Genomic DNA, 22,839 nt, shown 5'->3' on the forward strand with positions numbered 1-22,839 from the left:
GAGACGACAACTCATGTTTACATTTCCGTTGTTTCTATCTTGTTTTGAGTCAATATTCATTAATGAAAAGAAACAAGCAAAAATGAATACAAAGTACTATTTTTCTTTCTGATGTTTGATTTTGTGCTCGCAAAAACCTGCGTTCATCACAAATCTTTCGTACGCTATTGTTTCCATAAACTGTCTAGTCTAATCTAGTTTTTCATGTTCGTTTGACATAGTTCACGTTTTAATTAATTGTTCTCTGTTTTTCTATTCTTTTTCCTGACTGAGTCAGTGAAAGAAACAGATTCCACCCCACGGAGTCAGAAAATTAAAGAGGTTTTAGTTTTATCCGAATAAGTACTCTTCTTTTCCTTTGTAGTTGAGAGTATTCTTCGTGTATATTATATGTTGTTGGTCTTTCCAAAAATGCACCTTCAAAGGTATTTCAGTGGCATCCTGTAGAAGGTTTAAACGCTTTTAGTTGATTTTGAATCTCATCAGTTGATCACTCATAGAATGTTAGATTCCAATGGTCGGACGGTAGCCAGGCTGTTCGACGTGGGTGCTTTGTTCACTCACACAAATTGACAGCCGTGTTGGTCTGTGTTTCAAGCCCTAGTCTGAACGATCGATTTTCACTTGATATCGTCCAATCCGTGTTAGGAATCACACGTTACAAGGTAAGGCCTCGTTAATCCTTAGCTTGCACAAGTTTCGACTTCTGAGGGTTGCCGTTCGTAGGGGTGTGACAGCTGGTTAACGGAAAAACAGATTTTAAACAGATTTAAACAGAATGTTACGAATGTCAACCATATACTAATTGATTTTGATAATATTATACTTCTAGTATAATATTATCAAAGTGATAATATTATCAAGTGACTAACTTTGTTATTCACTTGATCGAGCTCTTTTGAATAACTCCTTGCGATTGTTCAGAAGAATTTTGTTAAAGTGTTCATATTCTGGATTTCACCACAGTATTGCTCATCTTGGAAGGAAGTGATCATATTAAGGCATGTGGTTGGCATCAACAAACATTTTATTGATTTTATGTTGTTAGATCACGTCTATCAAAACCAGACGATCTTGGGCTTCCTTCGTCATTTGTATTGATGGCCGAATAATAACCTTGCCATGATTTACTATATCAGTTAGTTAAACCACACCCTATAGCCTTCCTTGGAGCTTATCGGTAATATTTTTCTTTCGAATCTTATTTTCATTAATTTCACCCATATCAAATTGTAACTTGTATCTGGCAACAACTGGTCTTCCAAACCAGTATTATTCGTGTAACCAAGTTGTCCGTTGTGTTGAAACCTTCATTTTTTAAAGATGAAGAGACAAATGGACTTGTTGAATTCCATTTGTAATTCACAGACATATATTTGCCTCTCAAATATTCCATCGAGCGAAGGTTGAGGAGAATATTTCTTATTTGCAGCAGTGTGAAGATGAGCACCAATTGATCATCTTGAAGATGATTACTTGGTGATTGAAACACGTGTCGAGGTGTTGAAAATAACGGTTTGGTGTTGGGATAAAATTCCAGTAATATTCATAGAAACATGAATCAACCAACTTGGAACGAAAAGTATATTTGTTGTTCTGCGCAAAATGTCCGAGCAAAACAAATTATTGATAAATTATACTACGTTACTTTCATATAATTCACCTAATGAATCTAGGATGTTTCAAAAATGAACCTGCAATGAAATTTATATTTTGGCCCATATTCACTTTGGAACAGGATGACGAAGTCATTATATCGAACTAGTGCACAATGACAATTCAAACAGTAATTGAAATAATTGGTGAATTTTTCAAACTATGGTGAATAGATTCTACAACTGAATTGATATTTTGTGTACTTTCTAATTATCCATGGTTTTTGAGAATTATTTGGAGATACCTAGTGATTTGTTTTTCTTGGAATAATTGAATAAAATATTTTCATGCCTCTAAATATTTTTACTTATCCAAAAATAATTCATTTGCAAAACTACCGAACATAATATAAATGCCATTATGGTTGAACTGGCCAGGATTCTTCATATCATATATTGTGATATTTCAATGAAATAAAGATGAAAAATTCGTTCTGAAAACATATATTGACCTTCTGAATCCGCATCGAAAAAATCTTGTTGGGGGCCGCTCAAGGGCAAATAAATTCTTTGATAGGACCAAACAACTATAATTCGCTTTCTTAATGAAAAAGCAGTAGCATTTTCTGAAATTAACAAAAATTGCTGAAGCATAGATAAAACTGGAGTACTAAACAGTTTCGCTGTTTCCATCAATATCTATTGAATTACACCTAAAATTTCGATTTGTTAATAAATAATAGTATCATCCATGATAATAATTATACAATTTCTACAATAAATTTCATTTAAAACGCGTTTCACTATATTGTAGCTTCATTAGTTGAAGTGGTATATCAAACTATTCTGTTACATAACAGTAGGTAATTACAAAATTGAATTAGAATAATGATTGATTCTAGTGAAACAGGTATATTTTTAAAAAACAATAACAATACAATGTTGCTTCTAGGAAATGTGTTGATAATTATTGGCATTTTACGACAAAAATCAATTGAATAAATGATTAATTCTGACAAAACAGGCAGATTTCGAAAAAACCATCACAATACAATATTACTTCTAGAAAAACAGGTAATTAAAAAATGGGTAAATCATAACCATTTCACGAAAACAAGTTCAATAATGCTGAGTGAAATACTTCATGTTGGTTATTCAAATGATCATTCCAACTATTTAAACTCATCATTATTGAACTTGTTTCAGTATATCTAAATTAACCTTTTTTCTAGAATATAGAATTGAATAGAAGTAATAGTGAATCTAACCATTCATTTTCAAAAACTACACCTCCCGATTTGATCTCCACAAACTTCATTTGAAAAAATATAATCACAACAGTAGCTTTATCAAGTGTATGAATACTTCAAATTATTCTTACATTAATATTTATATACTACAGTAAACCATAATTGAGACTACCTCCAAAAAATTACCTCACATCTACATCAATAATAATTCTTTCTCGGCTTTTAAGAAAACAAATTCAATAATCCAATCTATTCAAATCCAGTTCGTCATTCATTAGAATGTTTGAATTTTTAAGTTTATTGATTTCCATTGCTTCCAAATGATTCAGTTTCAAACCTTTATTTTCTATGTGCAAAATTTCGAACTCTTCGTTGAAGATATGATATTTTTCTAGAAGATGATTTGCATATGTTGAATTTGTTTTCTTATTTACATAGCTCGTACGATATTCCTAGATTCAATTCCAAAATAATCTGCCCGTTTGACCAATATATACCTTAGGGCACGTCCCACACTTTAATTTATATACTCCTGATTTCTTTAATTTGGATGACTTGTCTTTATTATTTTTAACTAAGTTTCCCAACGTATTACTTGTTCTATATGCAACTTTAATATCTCGTTTCCTCAAAAACGAAGCCACATTTTCCGTTGGTTGTCCAAAGTACGTTAAAGCTCTATAATTTTGAATATCTACCTTATCAATAGGAAAAACGTCTCGAATCGCTTTTGCGTAGACTTTCTTGGCAAGTATTTTGTTTATTAATTCGTCTTTAAACCCATTGTTAACCGCAATTTGCTTGATGATATTAAGTTCTTTATTGAAATTGTCTATTGAAAGAGGAACATTGACTAATCTGTGAATCATGCTATTATGTGTTGATAAGGATGGGTAGAATCGTAATGTATAGTATAGGACAGATTGTGATAGATTGAAAAATATTGTTTGTTGTTCCTTCTACTAATTGTTAAGTCCAAGAAATTAAGTGAGTTGTCTGCTTCTATTTCAATAGTGAATTTAATGTTTCCATGAATTTTGTTAATACCCCTCTTAGTACCTGTAAAACATACCAAAACATCATCCACATATCTATGTCAATACAAGAAATTCTTAATCAAAGGATGTTTGAAGATCGACTTCTCTAGATTATCCACGAACATTTTTGCAAGTAAGGGGCTTAATGGATTTGAATAGATCACCATTATTGAACTTGTTTTCTTAAAACCTGAGAAAGAATTATTATTGATGTAGATGATGTAGTTTCAATTATGATTACCTGTAGTATATAAATATTATTATAAGAATAATTTGAAGTATTCATACACTTGAGAAAGCAACTGTGCTAGCGAAACATGTGATTATATTTTTTCAAATGAAGTTTGTGGAGATCAAATCGGGAGGTGTAGTTTTTGAAATTACTATGGATTTTCATCAAGTAACGGCCGAATCAATCAGAAAACTAATAATTTATCTTTGTTTATAAATTACTTATTTTCCTATTATATTGTATTTTTCTCAAAATCTACCTATTTTACAGAATTATTAGGTGAGTTTTGTAATTACCTATTGTAATATAAACGACATTGTAGATTATATAAGAAAATTAATATTTCGAAATGAAATCTCTAAACATTCATTTCTCCCAACGTACCTACACAGTAACTCCTAGTAAATGTCTACCGAAAAACATCTACTTCCTCAGCTAACACAACGCAGGACATTGAATTATATCCTACAGATATTTATCTCAGTGAATACTCATTCGATTTGATCGATATAAGCGCCATTTGAATCAGTACACTTTTGCCAACGTAACATTCCGTCAGCCTAAAAAGGATTGCTCGGGATCCGATGAAGTCGCCTAAGACCGTTTTTGCCTGGTCCTGATTGACGAAGGTTCTATCGGTGGAAAAGTTATCGAAGTGCTTGAAAAGATATTAGTCGATTGGCGAGAGATCTGGGTAGTATAGTGAGTGAGGCAGAATTTCAACCCCCAATTTGATTTTTTGATTTTCGGACGGTGATTAGTGAAACGTGCGGAGGGGCGTTGTTGTGAAGCAGGATAAAACCTCTTCTGTTGACTAGTGTCAGCTGATGTTGACGCAATTCTCGGTACGTTATATCGATTCCCTCACAATAGGAGTCTGTTTTGGCTTGACCTGGATGAAGAAACTTTTAGTGAATCACAGCAGCCCTTTACCACCATACAGTAACAATGTTTTTTATGGATTTTTGCCTCTGGGGAGTGGCTCATCGATGTTCGACCACTGTCCTGAACATCTCCTGCTGTCGTAGAGCATACACTTTTCATCACACTCGACAATCCGATTCAAAAAATTATCGATGCGCAAAAGCAAAAAAGAGGGGATTTCGAAACGTAATATTTTTTGTCGATCGTTTAAATCGTGAGACGTCAACTTTTCGAGCTTCTTGACCTTTCCAATGCATTTGAAACCATCAAAAACCCCATGGGAGCTGTCGCTCAGTTCTTTCGCCATCCCACACACCGTTTATGATGGGTCAGTCCCGTACCAGAAAAAGTAGATCTGCAAGCTTATGCAGATGACCTTGTCATCTTGGCAAGGTCCACGTTGGAATGGGTAGCTTGCAATATCTTCCAAAGCACGTTGACCGTCGTTGTTCATAGTTGGTGCCTGAGAGAGCTGATGTCTGTCAACCCCAGCAAAACTGTGATAATCCCCTTCACCAGGAGGAGAAAATTGGACGATCTAATGCCATTTTTCCTTAATGGTGAGGCATTCCATTTGGAACGGAGGTGAAATATCTTGGCATTGTCCTTGATAAAAAACCTCACCTGGAACGCTCACTTGAAAAAAGTTTTACACAAAGCCAGACTGTCCCTATGGATATGTCGAAGGATTTATGGTAAAACTAAGGGGTTTAGGTTCCAAACAAATACATTGAATCCATGTGATGATGGTCAGACCAATGCTCACTTATGGTGCAATTGCCTGGTGGCAGAAGGCTTTACAGAGGACGGCCCAGGCGAAGCTCTCTGGCTTACTGACAACCAACTGACTACCTCCTCTCCGCATTTTTCTGGAGAGAGAGGCTAGATGGACTGCATATAGACTTGTGCATATTGCCAATTGCACAAATCAATTAAATGCATCCGTGTGCAACAGACAGTGTAACAGACTCACTGGAAGTCACAGCATTCCAGAACTATGACTTTATGCCTCCAACTGTCAATTACGAAGAAAATATTAAGAGGTGATAGTTTTTGGTTCGCAGAAGGATCAAAAACACCTTCGGATAGATTGGAAGAATCCAACCTCATTTACAAGTCAATAAAAATATTCTCAGACAGTCAAACGGTATTGAAAGCTCTTGACTCCTACCGAGCAACGTCTAAATTGGTAGGTAGCAAATTGCCAAAAACGATTCTCCTCGACAGGAATACTTGACAAATTGTCTCTGATTTGGATTCCTGGCCATAATGGCCTAGAAAGCAATGAGGGTGCTGACTTCCTTACAGAGGAGGGTACTGCAATCAGCTTCATCGGACCAGAACCTGTCATTGGCATCGCTATAGACTTTGCCAATCAAACATTGAACACCTGGATGGCAAGATTCATGGACTTCTGACAGAATCTTCCAGGACTTGCGTTCGTTCACCCTTCGAAGCTTGATACCAAACAGTTGTTGGACTACAATAGTGATGAACTATGATGTCTAACAGGCCTTCTTCTGTCATTTGGATCATCATATGCAGAGACTAGGACTGTCGTAAGACAGTGTGTGTCGCCTCTGTTTTGAAAATGATGAAACAGCAGAGCACATACTTTGTGTTTGCCCCGCTGGGGACCAAATCAGGTTTTTTGAGTTCGGCAGAGCCGTACTCGTACCATCTGACCTGATAGACCACTTACTATACAAACTAATCGGCTTCGTTAAGAAGCTGAGTTTATTTGATCGAGTGTAAATAAAGCCGCAATAAACCCTTGTGGATTGCGGCGGAGTTTCGAACAGACCCACTCACTTTGGACCTAACCTAACCCCTATCAGGGTCCTCAAATCCTTATCCTGGTCGACTACTTCGAGCCTCATCTTCGGAGCTGAAATCTCCGGATCGAAACTAGGCAATCGAACGTTGAACAGTGTGTTTGTTCATTAACACTATCACTAGCGAATGTTTCAGTTCAATTTGAATTCATAAAGTGAAATTGGTCAAAAAGCATAAAGTAATAAGCTGAACTTATTCTGTTCCTTGGACTATTCCAAGTATATTTTGTCCTTTGATGAATTTTGAGAGGGCGTTTTGTTTCGAAGATACGGAGCGAAAAAGAATTTTGTCCCATGTTTAATAACCACCCTGTATGTCCCTATGAATAAATTCGTAGAAATGTTTCTAGCAGCAGTTCCTCACCTGTGCATCCATTCCAAACACAGACTCCCATCATCTTTATTATCGATTGGAAGGCAGGGTAGAACGGTATCATAATCCAAATTAATTCCTAACGAGGCATGAACAATTTCTACACCTTCATTGTTATGTATTTTCATTAACCTCTTCACTTTGTTGAACTTGATCCTTTCGAAGTAAGCTTTTGCCAACACTTTTTGATTATACAGAAAATACGCTGTTACTATTAAAATTACGATTGTGATAAACAGAAGAGTTACGAAGATTTTGGTTTTGTATTCAGGACTTTTCTTCTTACGAATAGTTTGCGGTAAATTCTGAAAAATAAAATTAAATATGAATTGAATAATGATGATGACGTATGTTGAATAAAATATAAAAGGGATTATCATAAGCGGAACCACTATTCCCACTCACCAAACCGGTAAAAAATGATTTTTATTTTGAAGACAATATTATATTTTACCATTCCTCTCCTCAACACTTTTGGCTGTTTCTGGAAATTTCATTACAATCGGAAATTTAGTAACACTCCAAATTTTCCAACACAACGACTAATATCGACTTTCTCCATACTGAAGAGACTAAGAAAGTATTCAATCTCAAGCGAGTTACATTCTTTTAAATACAAGATACAAGAATCGCCAGAACTACTTCAACATAACTAATATTTTAATAATAATGTTGAATGGTTTTGAGAATATACGTGTACTTGTTGATTTACAAGAGGTTTTTTTTCAAATTAGCTAGATGATTTCCAATAATTTCAGATCACTGGCATTAAGCATACATTTTTTGTCCGCCATTGACTATAATGTCATTCACCGATAGCAGTAATCTGGCGGTATGACTTCAAAATTATAGTGTACGTTCTCAAATCATGTAACGAGAATAGATTTTCTGCTATCTCAAGTACGCATACATTCTCAAATACATATACATACTGCATTATTTATTGATAAAATATTAACTTTGTTGATATGACGTAGATTTGGTGGTAATTAGCAAACAATTGAGAAGGACGAAAACCAATCATGTTATATGAATGAAATAAAATAAGAGTTTGATTCGAAAATTCAATAAATAATTTTACTAATAATAACCTTCTGAAATAATATCACTTGTTGGATTGAAAATCAATTGGAACTTAATAATAATAATAATAATAAATATGCTTTATTGTCCAAAGAAAAGTTCTTATTGACAAAGCTTTGGTGAACATTTTGAGAAAGAAAAGACATAGTCAAGTGCATGAAATCAGAATATAAGCTAGTAGATTGATAAAAATATCTAGACTCCTACCATAAATATGAAAATAAAAATTTTGAAAGTCGCATTTTCTGAAAAACATTGGATTATATACAGTATAAATGCAATATAAACAAATATAAACACAATAATATGTCTATATGAATATATAAACATATATATATATATATATATATATATATATATATATATATATATATATATATATATATATATATACATATATACAAACATACATACACACACATACATACATATACAAACACAAAAAAAAATAAAAAAATATAATGTATAGAGAGAAATGTGTATAAAATATGATTAGAATGTATCGCTATAAAATTCTTGCAAACTATAATAGGGCCTCTCGCTAAGAAAATCCTTTGTAGATTTTCGAAATTCAGTACAGATTACTACGCATTTTAGGTAGTTTGGAAGATGATTTTACATCTTGAGACCATTATACAATATAGAATTTTCAATTAAAGTAGTGTTAGGTATGGGAAGACATAAAATTTAGGGTCTGGCGTGTGGTGTAATGAGAGACAATAGAGGGAGTTCTGTTCTATGTTTATGTACTAAACAAACTGTTTCGAAAATGAATAGAGCATACAGTGATAAAATTTTGTTCGCTACAAACAAAGACCTACAAGAATCTCGCCGCCTAAAGAGAAATCTTAATGACCTTTTCTGCAGAATAAAAATCGACTCGAGTCGAGTTTGATTCACAACACAACAAAAAAATATTTTTTGAATGTTTCCTACACTAAATTAGTCAATTTCTACTAATTTTGGGGTGATAAAAACGAAAATAACAATGAAAAATTTTTATTGGCTCTGGTTTTTGAGATACACAGTACTTAATTTTAAAGAGTAGTTATACTATACGTGAAAAGTGAAAGTACATAAAACAATATTGTTATGTTTCTTTTAGAATATTTTAAGTACAAAATTAATAAAAAAAAAACATTATTCTTAGTGTTTTGACAAATAAAAGAAGTTTGTACCACCAAATTTCAATTAAGTCCATCCGATTCATTGTAAGATCGCTGTCGTTTAGCTTGTCTTTTATAAAACACTTCTGGAGCATCCCTACACACAGACCAGCAGTAGTCTGCAAGCATTGCTTCATTCCAACGGCCCTGATATCTCTGTTCCATTAAGGCAATGTCTTGATGGAATCTTTCTCCATGTTCGTCACTCACAGCTCCACAGTTTTGTGGGAAGAAATTAAGATGAGAGTGAAGAAAATGAATTTTTAAGGACATGTTGCATCCAAGTTGGTGGTAAGCTTGAAGAAGCTCTTTAACCAATGCTGTGAAGTTATCATCTCTTTTGTTACCTAAAAACCCATGTACAACCCCCTTAAAGGCTTCCCAGGCTCTTTTTTCATTTCCTGTTAAAATCATGTCAAAAGCAGGATCATTTACGATTTCACGGATTTGAGGCCCAATAAAGATGCCTTCCTTGACTTTAGCATCACTCAACCTGGGAAACTTTTCTCTCAAGTACTTGAAAGCTTGTCCTTCCTGGTCCATGGCCTTCACAAAGTTTTTCATTAGTCCCAACTTAATATGTAATGGGGGAAGGAGAACATCCTTAGGATCTACAAGAGGCTCGTAAACTACATTTTTCTCATTAGGGTTTAGGTCTCGTGTAGGCCAGTTAATTTTTTTATAGTGAGATTTTCTATCCCGACTGTCCCACAGACACAAAAAACAACAGTACTTGGTGAACCCTAATTGCATTCCTAGGAGTATAGCAATGACTTTCAGATCACCACAGATTTGCCACTTGTGTTGTTCATATTTGATTTATTGGAGAAGTGTTTTCATATTTATATACGTTTCCTTCATGTGAACTGCATGACCTATAGGAATAGAGGGTAGCTGATTTCCATTATGCAGAAGTACAGCTTTTAAGCTTAGTTTTGAAGAGTCTATAAACAGTCTCCATTCAGATGGAGTGTGATCCAAATTCAAGCAGTCCATCAAACCAAACATCAGAACAAACTACGAGGTTTTCTTTTTTCTCAAAAAAAGGAAGCAAATCTTTTTGACGCTGTCTGTACTGAGATATTTTCACATCATGTTTTAGAAGATTCCACTGTTGTAGTCTTGACCCTAACAGCTCAGCCTTTTCCTTAGACAAGCGAAGATCTCTTATAAGGTCACTCAACTCTGCTTGACTAATTCTGTGCGGATCACTAGACCTATCGCTTACCTCAAAATCAGAGTCATAGGATGTAGAAGGATGGGTTGCTCCTTCTAAACAGTCTTCATCACCTTCCTCTAAAATTTCATAGTTTTGGGGTGGAGAAGGGACTGGCAAATTGTCTGAGTGTGGTAGAGGCCGAAGAGCAGATGGGAGATTAGGGTATTTAACCGTTCCTCTGTTCTTCATAGATAAACCTTGCTCAATGGGAGGAGTTAAGCAGAAATAACAGTCGTCTGTATGATTGGTAGGCTCACGCAAAACCATAGGTACTGCAAAAGCCATTGCCCGGTTTTTATTTTTCAGCCACTCTCGCAATATGACGGAACAAGAATTACAACATATATGAGGAGCCCATGATTTATCTTGGTCCCCAACTTTCACACCAAAATAATGTTCATAGGCTGTCTTAACGATAGGTGTCATTTTACGTTTCTGAGCCTTAAATGTTATTTCACCACATATATAGCAAAAGCTATCGACAGAATTCACACACTTTCGAGGCATTTCAGATCAGCACTTAAATTAATTTAAAAATCAACTTCACACGATAATTTCAATAGCAACCACGTGCGTACAATTGACAAACTCACATAGGTTATGTTTACTACTTAAGAACAGCTGATGAGAGGGGTGTTATTTAAACAAACATGTGTACCAACTGTTGGTGATGAAATATTTCATTTGTTGAAAACTCAATATACATATATATAATATAATGATACTATATCTTGAAAACAAGAGCTAATATATAATTTTTATGGTCACTTTCGGTTTTAACACGTGGAAATACATTAAAATCATCTAATTTCAACCCCGAAACAAAAACTTTGTTGTGTTGTTACTTACCCCCCAGAAAGGTATCCCATATCTTAGATGTGATTCTACTAATGAATAATAGACAGTTCTAGCTGCAGTTAGTCCTAGATCGTTAGAAGTTATTTTCTCAGCATAACATCCAGATGAAAGTTTTTTGTTAAAAGATATTATGTGGTCCTCAAATTTCAATTTATTATCGATTGATAATCCAATAAATTTGTTGCATGACGTATTCTTAATCACATTCGAATTCGAAGCTAGAGGAATATTATCAAGAATGCAATTAAAGGATGAAACTTTAGTTTTTGAGACATTGAAAGCTAATAAATTTGCCTTACACCAATCCGAAAGTTTGGAAATATCAGAGCAAATGCCATTATATAGATCATTTGTGTTGGTATTGCGCCATAATATTGTAGTGTCATCGGCGAATGAAGTAAATTTACCCTCAATATCAATGGTAGTCAAGTCATTGATATAGAGTAGAAATAGGGTAGGTCCCAGTACTGATTCTTGTGGTACTCCGTTAGATGTGTTAGAAATATTAGATACTGTTGAATATTTAATCCTTTGACTTCTACCCGATAGATAAGAAGCAAACCATTTTTGAGTAATACCTTCAATACCATAGAGATAAAGTTTTCTGAGCAGAATATCGTGATTAACACAGTCAAATGCATTAGAGAAGTCGCAAAAGACTGCTGCTGTAATCTTCCGCCTATTAATGTTACTATCTGAAGCTTATTATATTACCGAAGTTCATTTTTACACTTTCCTCGAAAGTCATTTATAATAGACCAAGTCTCTTCAGCTCTATTATTTGCTTGGGTAATCCTTTTTTGATGAAAATTACATTTTGCATGGTTAATCAGTTTTTTATAAATGTTTTTGTATTTTTTAACAAAGTTATAAAATGCTGTGTCATTTGTGAATTTTTCAATGTAGTTACTTATGCATCAGTATATGCAAAATATACTTATGCATCAGTATATTTTGTGCAAATGATGTTAATTAGTCAAAAATTTGAATTTGATTGGGAACACTGGTTATAGGACAGTGAGTAAATGCGGTTAATTTGGAATACTGTTAGTAATTTGGAATACTGAAATACCCAAGTTCCTAGTAGCGAGTAGAAGTGTTGTTTGTGAAGTGTTTCAAGTAAGTGAGAAATCCATATGCATTTCGACTTCTAAGCATATTCATATATTTTTGCAACAAATTGTAGATATAACTATATTACAGCATTTTAAGTTTAAGGAGGGTTTGTTGCAAATTTGGTATAGTGGTAGAAGCAACTTGGAATAATTCGAATTATATACACAATTAGTGTGGAAAACGTTTTATTTTGGTCTAAGAAGAACCCCTGAACAAATTCAGCCAGGGGTTACTCTATTGTGATCTCACAACCATCATGAGCAATTCATTCTCATGCTTTTTTGTCCCCTAAATAATCCTTCACACTATAAAATGATTTTTCACTAAATTTTTTTATCAATCAGTTTGAATTTATTTAGTGATAACTCTGGGTAGTTTATTATGAAAGTGTTTCTATACAATACAATAATCGGTGCCTTTCAGCGAATCTATGAATAAACCAAAGTTTATGCCACTAGTTCCACTAACCCTGTAATATGTAGTTTTCACTTTCATTTCTCTCAACCCTTGGTGAGTATAATTTTTTTACAAACTTGTATTCCAAATGACCTGCATTTACTTATGTAATAACACAAACAATGACATCTGGAAAGTAATCCGATATGATCGATATCGACACATGGCTTTATGGTAGATTGCTATAGCAGATCCAAGTTTACCAACCATAAAGGGTTTGAACATTTCTTATCAAGCCATTGATGACGTTCACGTAAGGAAGAAATAATTCGCTTTCTGAATCTCTAACATAAGTTGATTATTCATAAGTAAATCTTCGCTCAAAGCACAGCACTGAATGCTTGTCGTTCAGTCATAAGAGACCATTTTATCTCATAATCTTCAGTATGGTACTGAGTGAATATAAGATATTCCTTTTGCCTCCAGCCTGAAAACCTTCAGCACCACCTAGTCAGTCGTAGTCTTCTCTTCTCAATGATTGGTATCCAAACAGCATATACTCAGACATTGCTTCTGGGTTCTTCCTTCTAATCAATAATTCATTCGAGAACTGAAAATGTTTGAGAAAAATAATGTTAGCCATCCAAGACGCCATTGCTCAAATTCACTCTTCTGAAGGAAAACTCCCGGGGAAAACCTACAGCTACACTTCATCATCTAAGTTATCTTATCTGCCATGGAGAAATATATATAGAGATCCAGTTGGAAAATAATGCAACAATTGTTGCTAAGAAGCTGGATTCAATATAATAGTTGCGCTCCCCTACGAACGACAACTCTCAAAAGTCGAAACTAACGAGTTCTTACCTTTTAACGTGTGTTATGTCTCTTTTGTAATGTACATTGACTGTCACAAACAGAAAAGAAGTAGTTGCTATTTGAAATTGTGCTGTTGATGAGAGGTAATACGATTATTTTCATTTTCAATTGTAAGTCTCTTCATGAAAAAAATAGATATTGGGTGCAATTCAAATATGTTCGATTATTATACCCACGTAAGTTTCTTTTGAATTGAATAATCATTTTCCTAAGTAGACTTTGACATTGATATTATCAGAAAATATTTTACTCTAGTTGAATTAAGATGGGTTGTTCTGATGGTATTCATCACTCTGAACTTGTTATTAATTACCTCAAAAATTCAAGGCAAACGATCACTAAAACTTGGTTGAGTCAAAATTTATTCTCAATTCAATAGATACAATCCAAACAGCTTCTAAGATGACGATGAAAATGTAATGTCATTTATTTTAGATTACTTTGACACAGTCATTTATTACTGTCACCATTCACCATTCATACAACTCAACTCCTAATTCATGTAAACGTAAGATGAAATGAATCAATTCAGTAAGGCAAGATAGAGAAATCTAATTTAAAAAACATAAAGTGCATCTGTATTTGAATATGCTTCAAAATCAGATCCATCACATTATTCAACAATTATTTGGGGCAAACTCAAATGAATTTTCCATGGATGTTACCCTCCAACAAGATGGTGCACCCCCTCACTACTACAGACATGTGCGAGAATGGCTTAACGAGAATATTCTGGGACGGTGGATAGGCCGACGTGGCCCCAATGAATGGCCAGCTAAGCCACCTGATATGACAGCTATGGATTTTTTTCTACGGGAGCACATAAAATCTAAGGTGTACGTCACGCAGCCACAGTCACAGATGTGTGTTACATTATTACACCGGAAACATTTAATAACGTTCGGAATGAATTCCAAAACCGACTTTTTTCTGTCAAGAAGTGAACGGTAGACATTTCGAGCAATTGTTGAATTAGTTAAAATTGTAACTTAAAATTTGTATTGTAATTAAAAATTATTTAGGTTTTAATTTATTTGTGATATATTTGAAGCAAATTTCAAACGCTGTCAGGCCTTCAAAATCAGGAGACACATGACCCCCCTTTACAATAAAAAAAGTTGATGGTGCCCTCTTGACACTAGGCCACGTGACCACATTCATTTTCATGCCAAAAAGTAGTAAAAGTAGTACCATTTTACCAGAATTTTACCCAACCTCGATAGCTTGTTCCGTTCAAAAGTTAAGGGGGGGAAGACTTTTTACGTCCTCACTGGTACGTATTTTCATAACAGAAAAGTCACGAGAAGACTAATAAATACGTCTATCAACATTTGAAGATGATAATATAAAGTTTATGCCCGCTTGGATTAATATTTGACAACTGATAGTTCTCCGTATATAACCATCATTAAACATTCATTAGTTCATATGATATCAATAGAAATAATGATTCTATACGAGTGCAGTTTTTCTACCTACTTAACCTACAATAATAACAAAAAAACAAGTTTGTTGTTTTGAATATCATCTTACACGCCTATTTAGTTTCAATTAGAGTGACTCTAATTCAAATGTAATGAGATTTTTCATTGAATAGTGACTTTATGTATGGTATACGGAAATACAAAATAATTGTGGTAGTCATGATCATTTATTCCCTTTCTAAATTAAGATTGTATAGTGTCTCTCATTAGGCATTTTCTATCTTCAAATTTAAATGAAATAAAGTGTGTCTATGTGATATCATCAACTTTTTTTATTAGTTTGAAAGACATGTTGATGTCATTATGTATGGAATATAACATCGTTCAAATGTCCGCCACGGTTTCTCTGGGTGGAGCACATTCGAAATGTCCAATTTTCCGTGACTCTGGTGCATAAATCAGGCTGAATTTGACCGATGACATTGGTTATGTTGGCTTTGAGGACTGCTGTAGTTTGTGACTCATTCGCATGAACCTGTCACTCAAGAAAATCCCAAAAGAAAAAGTCTAACGGGGTCGAATCGCACGATTCTGGTGGCCAGGTCACGTCACCTCCACGTGAGATGGCCATGCCCTCAAATTGCTCGTGCAGAATATCTAATGTGAAATGAGCTGTGTGGCACATACCGCCGTCCTGTTGAAACCACATGTCGTTTGTGTCCAGATCGTCCAATCCAGACCAAAAGAAGTTGGTCATCATGAAAATATAGTACTCGCCGTTTACAGTGATGGCCTGGCCAACGTCGTTCTCAAAGAAATATGGATCGATGACGTCGTAAGCCCAAAATCCACACCGAATAGTGACTCATTCGGGATGCATTGGACGCTTTTGGATCTCATGTGGATTGATATCGTCCCAAAATCTACAATTTTCTTTGTTCACGTACCTATTCATTCAGAAATGGGTCTCATTGCTGGAACTGACTTTTCGATGAAAATTAGGGTCAGTTGTCAACTGCTCCAAAGCCCATTAAGCGAACATACGTCGTTGCCTATGGTCGTTTACCTCCAGTTCCTGACTCAATTGAATTTTTTACAGATGCAGGCCCAAGTCATGACGCAAAATGCGCCAAGTTTTTGTCTGCGAACGGCCAATTTCTTGTGAGCGACGCGAAATCGAACGCCTCAAATTCTCCTACACACTCTCACAGATAGCGATGATTTTTTCGACAGATCTTGCGTTTCGTCAACTTACGGGTGTTGGTCGATCGTTTATTGAAACTGTGGACTCAAGTTTAGCCACCACATTCCGATTAGTCCTTGCGGTAGGACGATTTTGACGACCATAAAATGTGCGAAGCGCGCGGAACATTACCCGAACAGAACACCCATTTTGATAAAAAAAATTCATTATTTGCACGTGTTGTTGAATGCTATATCCGTCCATGGTGATTTAGCAAAATCGACTGAATAAATGACAACTAATCTGATGGATTTAGCTTCCACAAGTCTCTGTTAGAAGACCCTATAAGTATTACGTGGCTTTCGACCTAATATTCTATACAGTTTTCGTGGTGAATTGATTCACTTAAGTCAATCTTAATGTTATATAAGATTTGCTAGAATCGATCCTAGCTGGATAATTTAGATCCTTAAAAAAAACAAATTGTAAACCAAATTGACAAACTTTTTTTTTAAATAATAATTCATGCATTTCTTTCTTATCATTTCAAGAAGTTTCAGTATGAATGAAAATTATTTTAAAATATTCTCAACAATCTTCCAGTGAGTGAGTGAGTCAGTGTAACTAGTTATATACTTAAGACAATAATTCGAAGTGGTGGAAATAACATACCTGAATTTTTTCTTTCAATAAACTCGCTATAGAATTCACCGATGTGACTGAATTGGCTGGGGAGTTTTCTATGTCATCACCAGGTGGTTTTAGCATTCTCGGGCTGAGTACTGATTTTCTCCGAGCATTACGAGAATATCCACTGCAAAAAAATTTTGTTGAACGTAATATATTCATTGCTCGTTTTCGCATATTTCAGAAAACATAGGGCGTCAATTTAAAGAGTTCCTTTCAGAAAATAATGTGCAAAAGCATGCAAATGAATTGTTTTTTAGTAATTAGTATTTCACGAAAAATCACGTTCAAAAAATCACAAAAAGGGAGACTGCTGGAGTACTTTTAGTAGAAATTGTGATATAATTAGCATCGTTGCAACTTCCGATAACTTGGTTATCTACTTGTATTATTATTAATAGTGTTGGTAGTGATTTGCGTTATATAATAGTTGTTCAAAATTTAATGCTGGAAAATATATACAAAATCTAGGCCTATCAACTAAAATAATAGAAAAGAAATATTCCGAATCGCTTGGCTCAGTAACTACAGCGAATGCACTATCTTGTGAAATGTCAGTGGGAAACTTATTAGCAATTCATAAGATGCGTCATGAGAAATTTGGAATAGGATTTATGCCCAAAAGTGATACAGTTTTAACACAACTCCATAAAATGTAAAAAGTTCGTTTGATTTTTTGTTGGTCTTTTTACTTCAACTCCATTAATCAAAAATAAAACGTCATCTCATGAACCATTCAAAATTTTGTCCAATGTGCTCTAAATAGTGATTAATTCTGATTTCAAACTCTCTTCCGAGATTTCTGAAAACTTTATCTGTATATGTCCGACATATTACTGTAATTCGATAAATTGATGGATGAAGTCGTTACTACGTGGTACGAGATCATAATGAAGAAAAGAGAATTGAAACTTTCTATGTTTTCTTTTATTTGTAACTAACGTTACTTCAGTTTCGTCCCATAAGTACATTTTCAATCTTATACATTGAACTAATAATTACCCTTATATAGCACCCCTGCAGGTAATAATAGAGATACTTGACTTGATTGAGTACTTAAATTTTATTTACTAGTTACAATGCGGATATTCTAATTTGAAAACCGGCGAGTAAACTAAATCAATTTGATCATTTGAAAGGTTGCACCCTCAAAGTGTATGCTTGTGAATTTCCAAGGATTCTAAATAATTGAGTTTGCAACCCTTCCTTGTATAGTGCAAAATTTCCGTATCGTTTAGATTCGGGAACTTGTGGTTGCATGCCGAGGAATGGTTTGAAAACGTCGAAAAATTTTTTCTCAGTCTGAAGAACCTTTCATGTTCAACATACCGTTTTTGGAAATTTCGAACACATTGTCCCAAATAAACACTATTACACTCTGGATACTTAAGCTTATGAACTCCAGATTTCTTCAACTTGTCCACCTTATCTTTGGTATTGAAAAATAAATCAGATAATCTGGCATGTGGTCTGAATACCACTTCTACATTTTTTTTTTCTGAAGAAACCCGCAATTACCTCTGTTCTTCCAAAATTTATTGAAAGTTACCCATTTCTTGATTTTTGGTTGTTTGACCTGAAGGTATATTAATCTATAAGTGAATTCTGATTAACTTCTGGATAGTATCTGCGTTGAAACCATTATTATGATCTATCTGTGTAATTATATCAATTTCCCTAGCTAGATTGTTAGCAGACAAAGGCAGTGAGAATGCTCTGTACAACATTGAATTGTAGGCTGCTAATTTATGGCTGTCTGGATGGAAAGAATCGCTTGGGATGGTAATATCTGTATAGCTAGGTTTTCTGAAAACATTGAACTCAAATTTATTCTGATTGTGTGTAATGGTCAGGCCTAAGAAATTTATCTGTTTCGAGTGTAAACTGAATGTTGTTATTGAGATTATTCATGAATGTCATAAATTGGTTCAGCTGCCATGTGGTACCTCTGAAACAGGCGAGAATATCGTCTACATATCTGTACAAACTCAATTATTTAGAATCCTTGGAAATTCACAAGCATAAACATTGCGGGTACAACCTGTTGAATGATCAAATCGATTTAGTTTACTCACCGGTTTTCAAATTAGCATCTCCGCATTGTAACAGGTAAATAAAATTCAAGTACTCAATCAAGCCAAGTTCCTCTATTATCACCTACAGGGGTGCTATATAAGGGCTAATATAATAATCAACCATTGTTAGTTTAATGTAAGTAAGTTTTAAAATGTCCTTATAGGACGAAACTGCAGTAACGTTAGTTACAAGTAGAAGCGGTAAAAAACATAGAAAGTTTAAATTATCTTTTCTTCATACTGTAATTCGCCTTTCAATATCATCAATATCACCAGGTTATGATCTATAAACTATGTATTTGGAATTTCTCGAGGAAAGAAGTTCAAGAGTGTTGAATATCTTGGAAGCCATTCGATCGCTTCTCTTCTGCGAATCTGGGTATGAATTTCTTATTCAAATTCTGTAGGGTAGGAAATAATGATCAGATGGAGCCCCATCCCACAAAAAATCATCAAAGAGATCTTTCTGTTAACCAACTGCATCGATTTGAGTTTCTAGCCCAACATTTATTATATGATCTATAGTTTCAACAAGCATGTTGATAGACAGACTGTCTTTGAAGTTTTTTCAAAGAATGAAGAAATACTAAAGGCTATTCCAAAGATGCCAACCCAGACATTAACTTTTTGTTATCATTATGTATGACTTCTTTAAAAGTAGGCGGGTTTCAGTATCGCGTGACATTCTAGTCTATTTTGCTGAGCAGAGTGTTGTGATGACTGCTACCTAGGACCTTCTGAATTATTTTTTAGTATATTTTTCAATAAAACCGTTCAACATGAAATTTTTTTTACTTATTTTATTTTTTACTTTGGATTCAACACACCAAAAAGTATATTATCTAAAGTGGCAGTTGCCCAAAATGTGTGACATATCAAAACATACTGAAACTATATGGATATTTTAGACACGACGACACAACATGCATGATGTGTTAACATAAAATAAAAGGTGTGTGGGTGAATATTTCAATTACGATCTCATATTTTTTCATTCACATTCGCACTAAACTACCATTTTCTAGTTATCTGTGGTGAGGCATGAAAAAACTGTTTATTCAATTTGTGTTCAAATACTGCAGTCAAACGGTTCTTTATTGCGAGTTCACGCATCCGTATTGAAATCTTTCAATTGTGTGGTTAGGAAACATAATGAACGTATCATTAAGAAACTACACTAGTTTATTACTTTCCGAAAATGATCTTGAATTGTTGAAAAACTTTTTTTTATGTTGCGGCTGCCACTTAAAGCCAATTATCAAACATATTCGCACTTCAAAAACAGCATTTACAATATATACCTATTCAAGATATTCCAAAACATACACGAACATGCTTAGATATTTTTGCCTCTAGATAATTACTGAAAAAGCAATTAATGCATTCATTGCAACGTTCTCTTCCAAACTATATTCAAATCTTTCCCACCATCCTCATACATAAAAATCTAAGATAGTCGACATGCTAAGACATGCTAGGTCCTTCTCTTCCAATTTTTTGGTTATGGTACATTTCATTCAGTTGCACATCCACACATCCCTGGATACTGTAAATTTTTGTTCCCCAATCATACATTCAAATGTACAGAAGCGCAAAAGAGTCACATATTTTCATTATTTGAATTATAACTTGAATGTCAAAATTTCGAGATAAAAGTGAAATTTTGAGTTTCAACGTCGTAATTTCCAAAAAAGAAATATAATGATTATATCACCCACATTAGCATTATCTTTCTTGTATTACGTGTTTCATTTATTAGATATACCTGAAATTTTGCGTTTCTATACAAAATTTTTTAGAAAATTATTATTGGCCTAAAAGTTCACTCAATTAAAAAGGATTTTTGAATATTCCAACTGCAGAAATATTGAAAAAATATATATAGCAGTTTTTGTTTCGGTAATAAAAGTAAACCTAAAAGATTTTTTAGTTAGTAATAATTAGTCATCAACTCTGAAACAGTGGCATTAATGAAAAATTACCCCAAGAAGAATTTTGTTCTATCATCAAAATTGAATATTTCAAAGTATTCGAGTTTTTTGGAAAAGATAGAGATAATATTGCATGTTTGGAAATTTTAATGAAGTTAATAATAGGTAAACCGTTATTTTGTAGGTTGTTGTCGTATTTTTGGTAATGATAAATTTTATGGAAGATACATTCCAAAAGTTTCAATTTTGAAATTTTCAAAGAAAATGAAAAGGTTCTAAAAATGAAAAGTAACAGTTTATGAAAAGTATTTTTTCAAAGAGAAGTGATTTTTTTTCAATATAATCCAAATTATTTGATGAACGAAATTTAAAATTACGACAAATCACTAACTTGCCTTCGGAAGTTTATATTACGCAGTACCTACCACTACAGTGTCGAATTTTGAAGTTTCCACTCTTTATTACCTACCCTTGGACAGTTTTGATACAATTTTTTTTTATTTTTGGAAAAAATCGTTATAAATTCGAGTCCATCGAATTAATTGGTTATGGATGGATTCTCCATCCATTTATATGTCTGGAAATATCAATCCATACATTTACCTGAATAATTATTAATTCACAAAATGAAAAAATTGTTTTCAAAACCTGTCAGGGGATTACATTTAAAGTGAATCTGTCTTCTTTATTCGAAATTAGCCAGCTTTCATATCGGAATGTGGATATGTGATGACTAATACGTCCTTGAAAACAATTAGCCCTATTTTTTCATAATTCTAATCAATAGCTGACGATCATGAATTATTCTTAGTGGATTTATATTTATCACGCATGAATAATGAAGTATAGTTATTTTCAATCGTTGTTCTTTCTGTAGTTTACGAAATAATCTAAAAATGATTCGAATATTTCCATACATACCTTTCGTCGAGGTTCCTCATTCTTATAAAAAAAAATTAAATTCTGAGAACCAGTTGTTTGTTATGAAAACGTCTATCAATAATTCTGAAGAATCTACTGAATGAAGTTTATAATGATCCTTTTTTCGTTTCGTATAAATAAAATAATTACTAAGAAATAGTAATATATCATATTCTACGGAAAAAAAGGTTTTGGTTTCCTACTTCTTCATCTTCATACCCAAAAATGTGGGAATTTTCCAAAGGAAGGAAGAAAACAATCAACTTCAAAGTTAACTCTATACAAAAATGTGTACCTATAGCAAAGAAGTAACTTTTAGACACAAACTTTTATATGAACATAGAATTATACAAAAAACACTTTTCCTATTCATTTCGTACTCCAAACATATTACTCACCAAAATTACGTTCAACAGTAAATACCTATCCAGACATAACTTATTGTTTTTTATAATAATAATATGCACATAACGTTCTGAACTTGTTATCTTGTTATTCGCGCGCGGTGCACGTTATCATTGAACTTTACCACGATTACTTACATAAACTAAGTAGTCTATTCGTCTACTGGAATAAATATGCCTTAATACAATAAGTGCGAAGAAAGTATTGCCTTAAGAGGATATGGTCATTGTCTCAATTTGTTAATCAATAC

General features: G+C 33.8%; 1 protein-coding gene across 5 annotated transcripts in view; it reads right to left on the minus strand.

Moving 5' to 3' along the window:
• LOC111515287 (myogenesis-regulating glycosidase) overlaps positions 1-22,839 on the minus strand; it is a 135,290-nt gene that overhangs the window by 15,191 nt on the left and 97,260 nt on the right. For 4 of the 5 annotated variants that reach the window (XM_074172886.1, XM_074172885.1, XM_074172887.1 and 1 more), the window contains 2 exons: positions 17,243-17,384; positions 7,238-7,551 (listed from right to left, as the gene is read on the minus strand). In XM_074172886.1, coding sequence (XP_074028987.1) covers positions 7,238-7,551; positions 17,243-17,384 — 456 coding nt within the window. Of the gene's footprint in view, positions 1-7,237; positions 7,552-17,242; positions 17,385-22,582; positions 22,739-22,839 lie in introns of those variants that run through there. The other variant, XM_074172888.1, reaches the window with a different exon arrangement.

This window comes from Leptinotarsa decemlineata, unplaced genomic scaffold (assembly GCF_025532065.1).
Source record: "Leptinotarsa decemlineata unplaced genomic scaffold, Ldec_3_MD MMD2_tig00000199_RagTag_RagTag, whole genome shotgun sequence".
Classification (NCBI taxonomy): domain Eukaryota; kingdom Metazoa; phylum Arthropoda; class Insecta; order Coleoptera; family Chrysomelidae; genus Leptinotarsa; species Leptinotarsa decemlineata.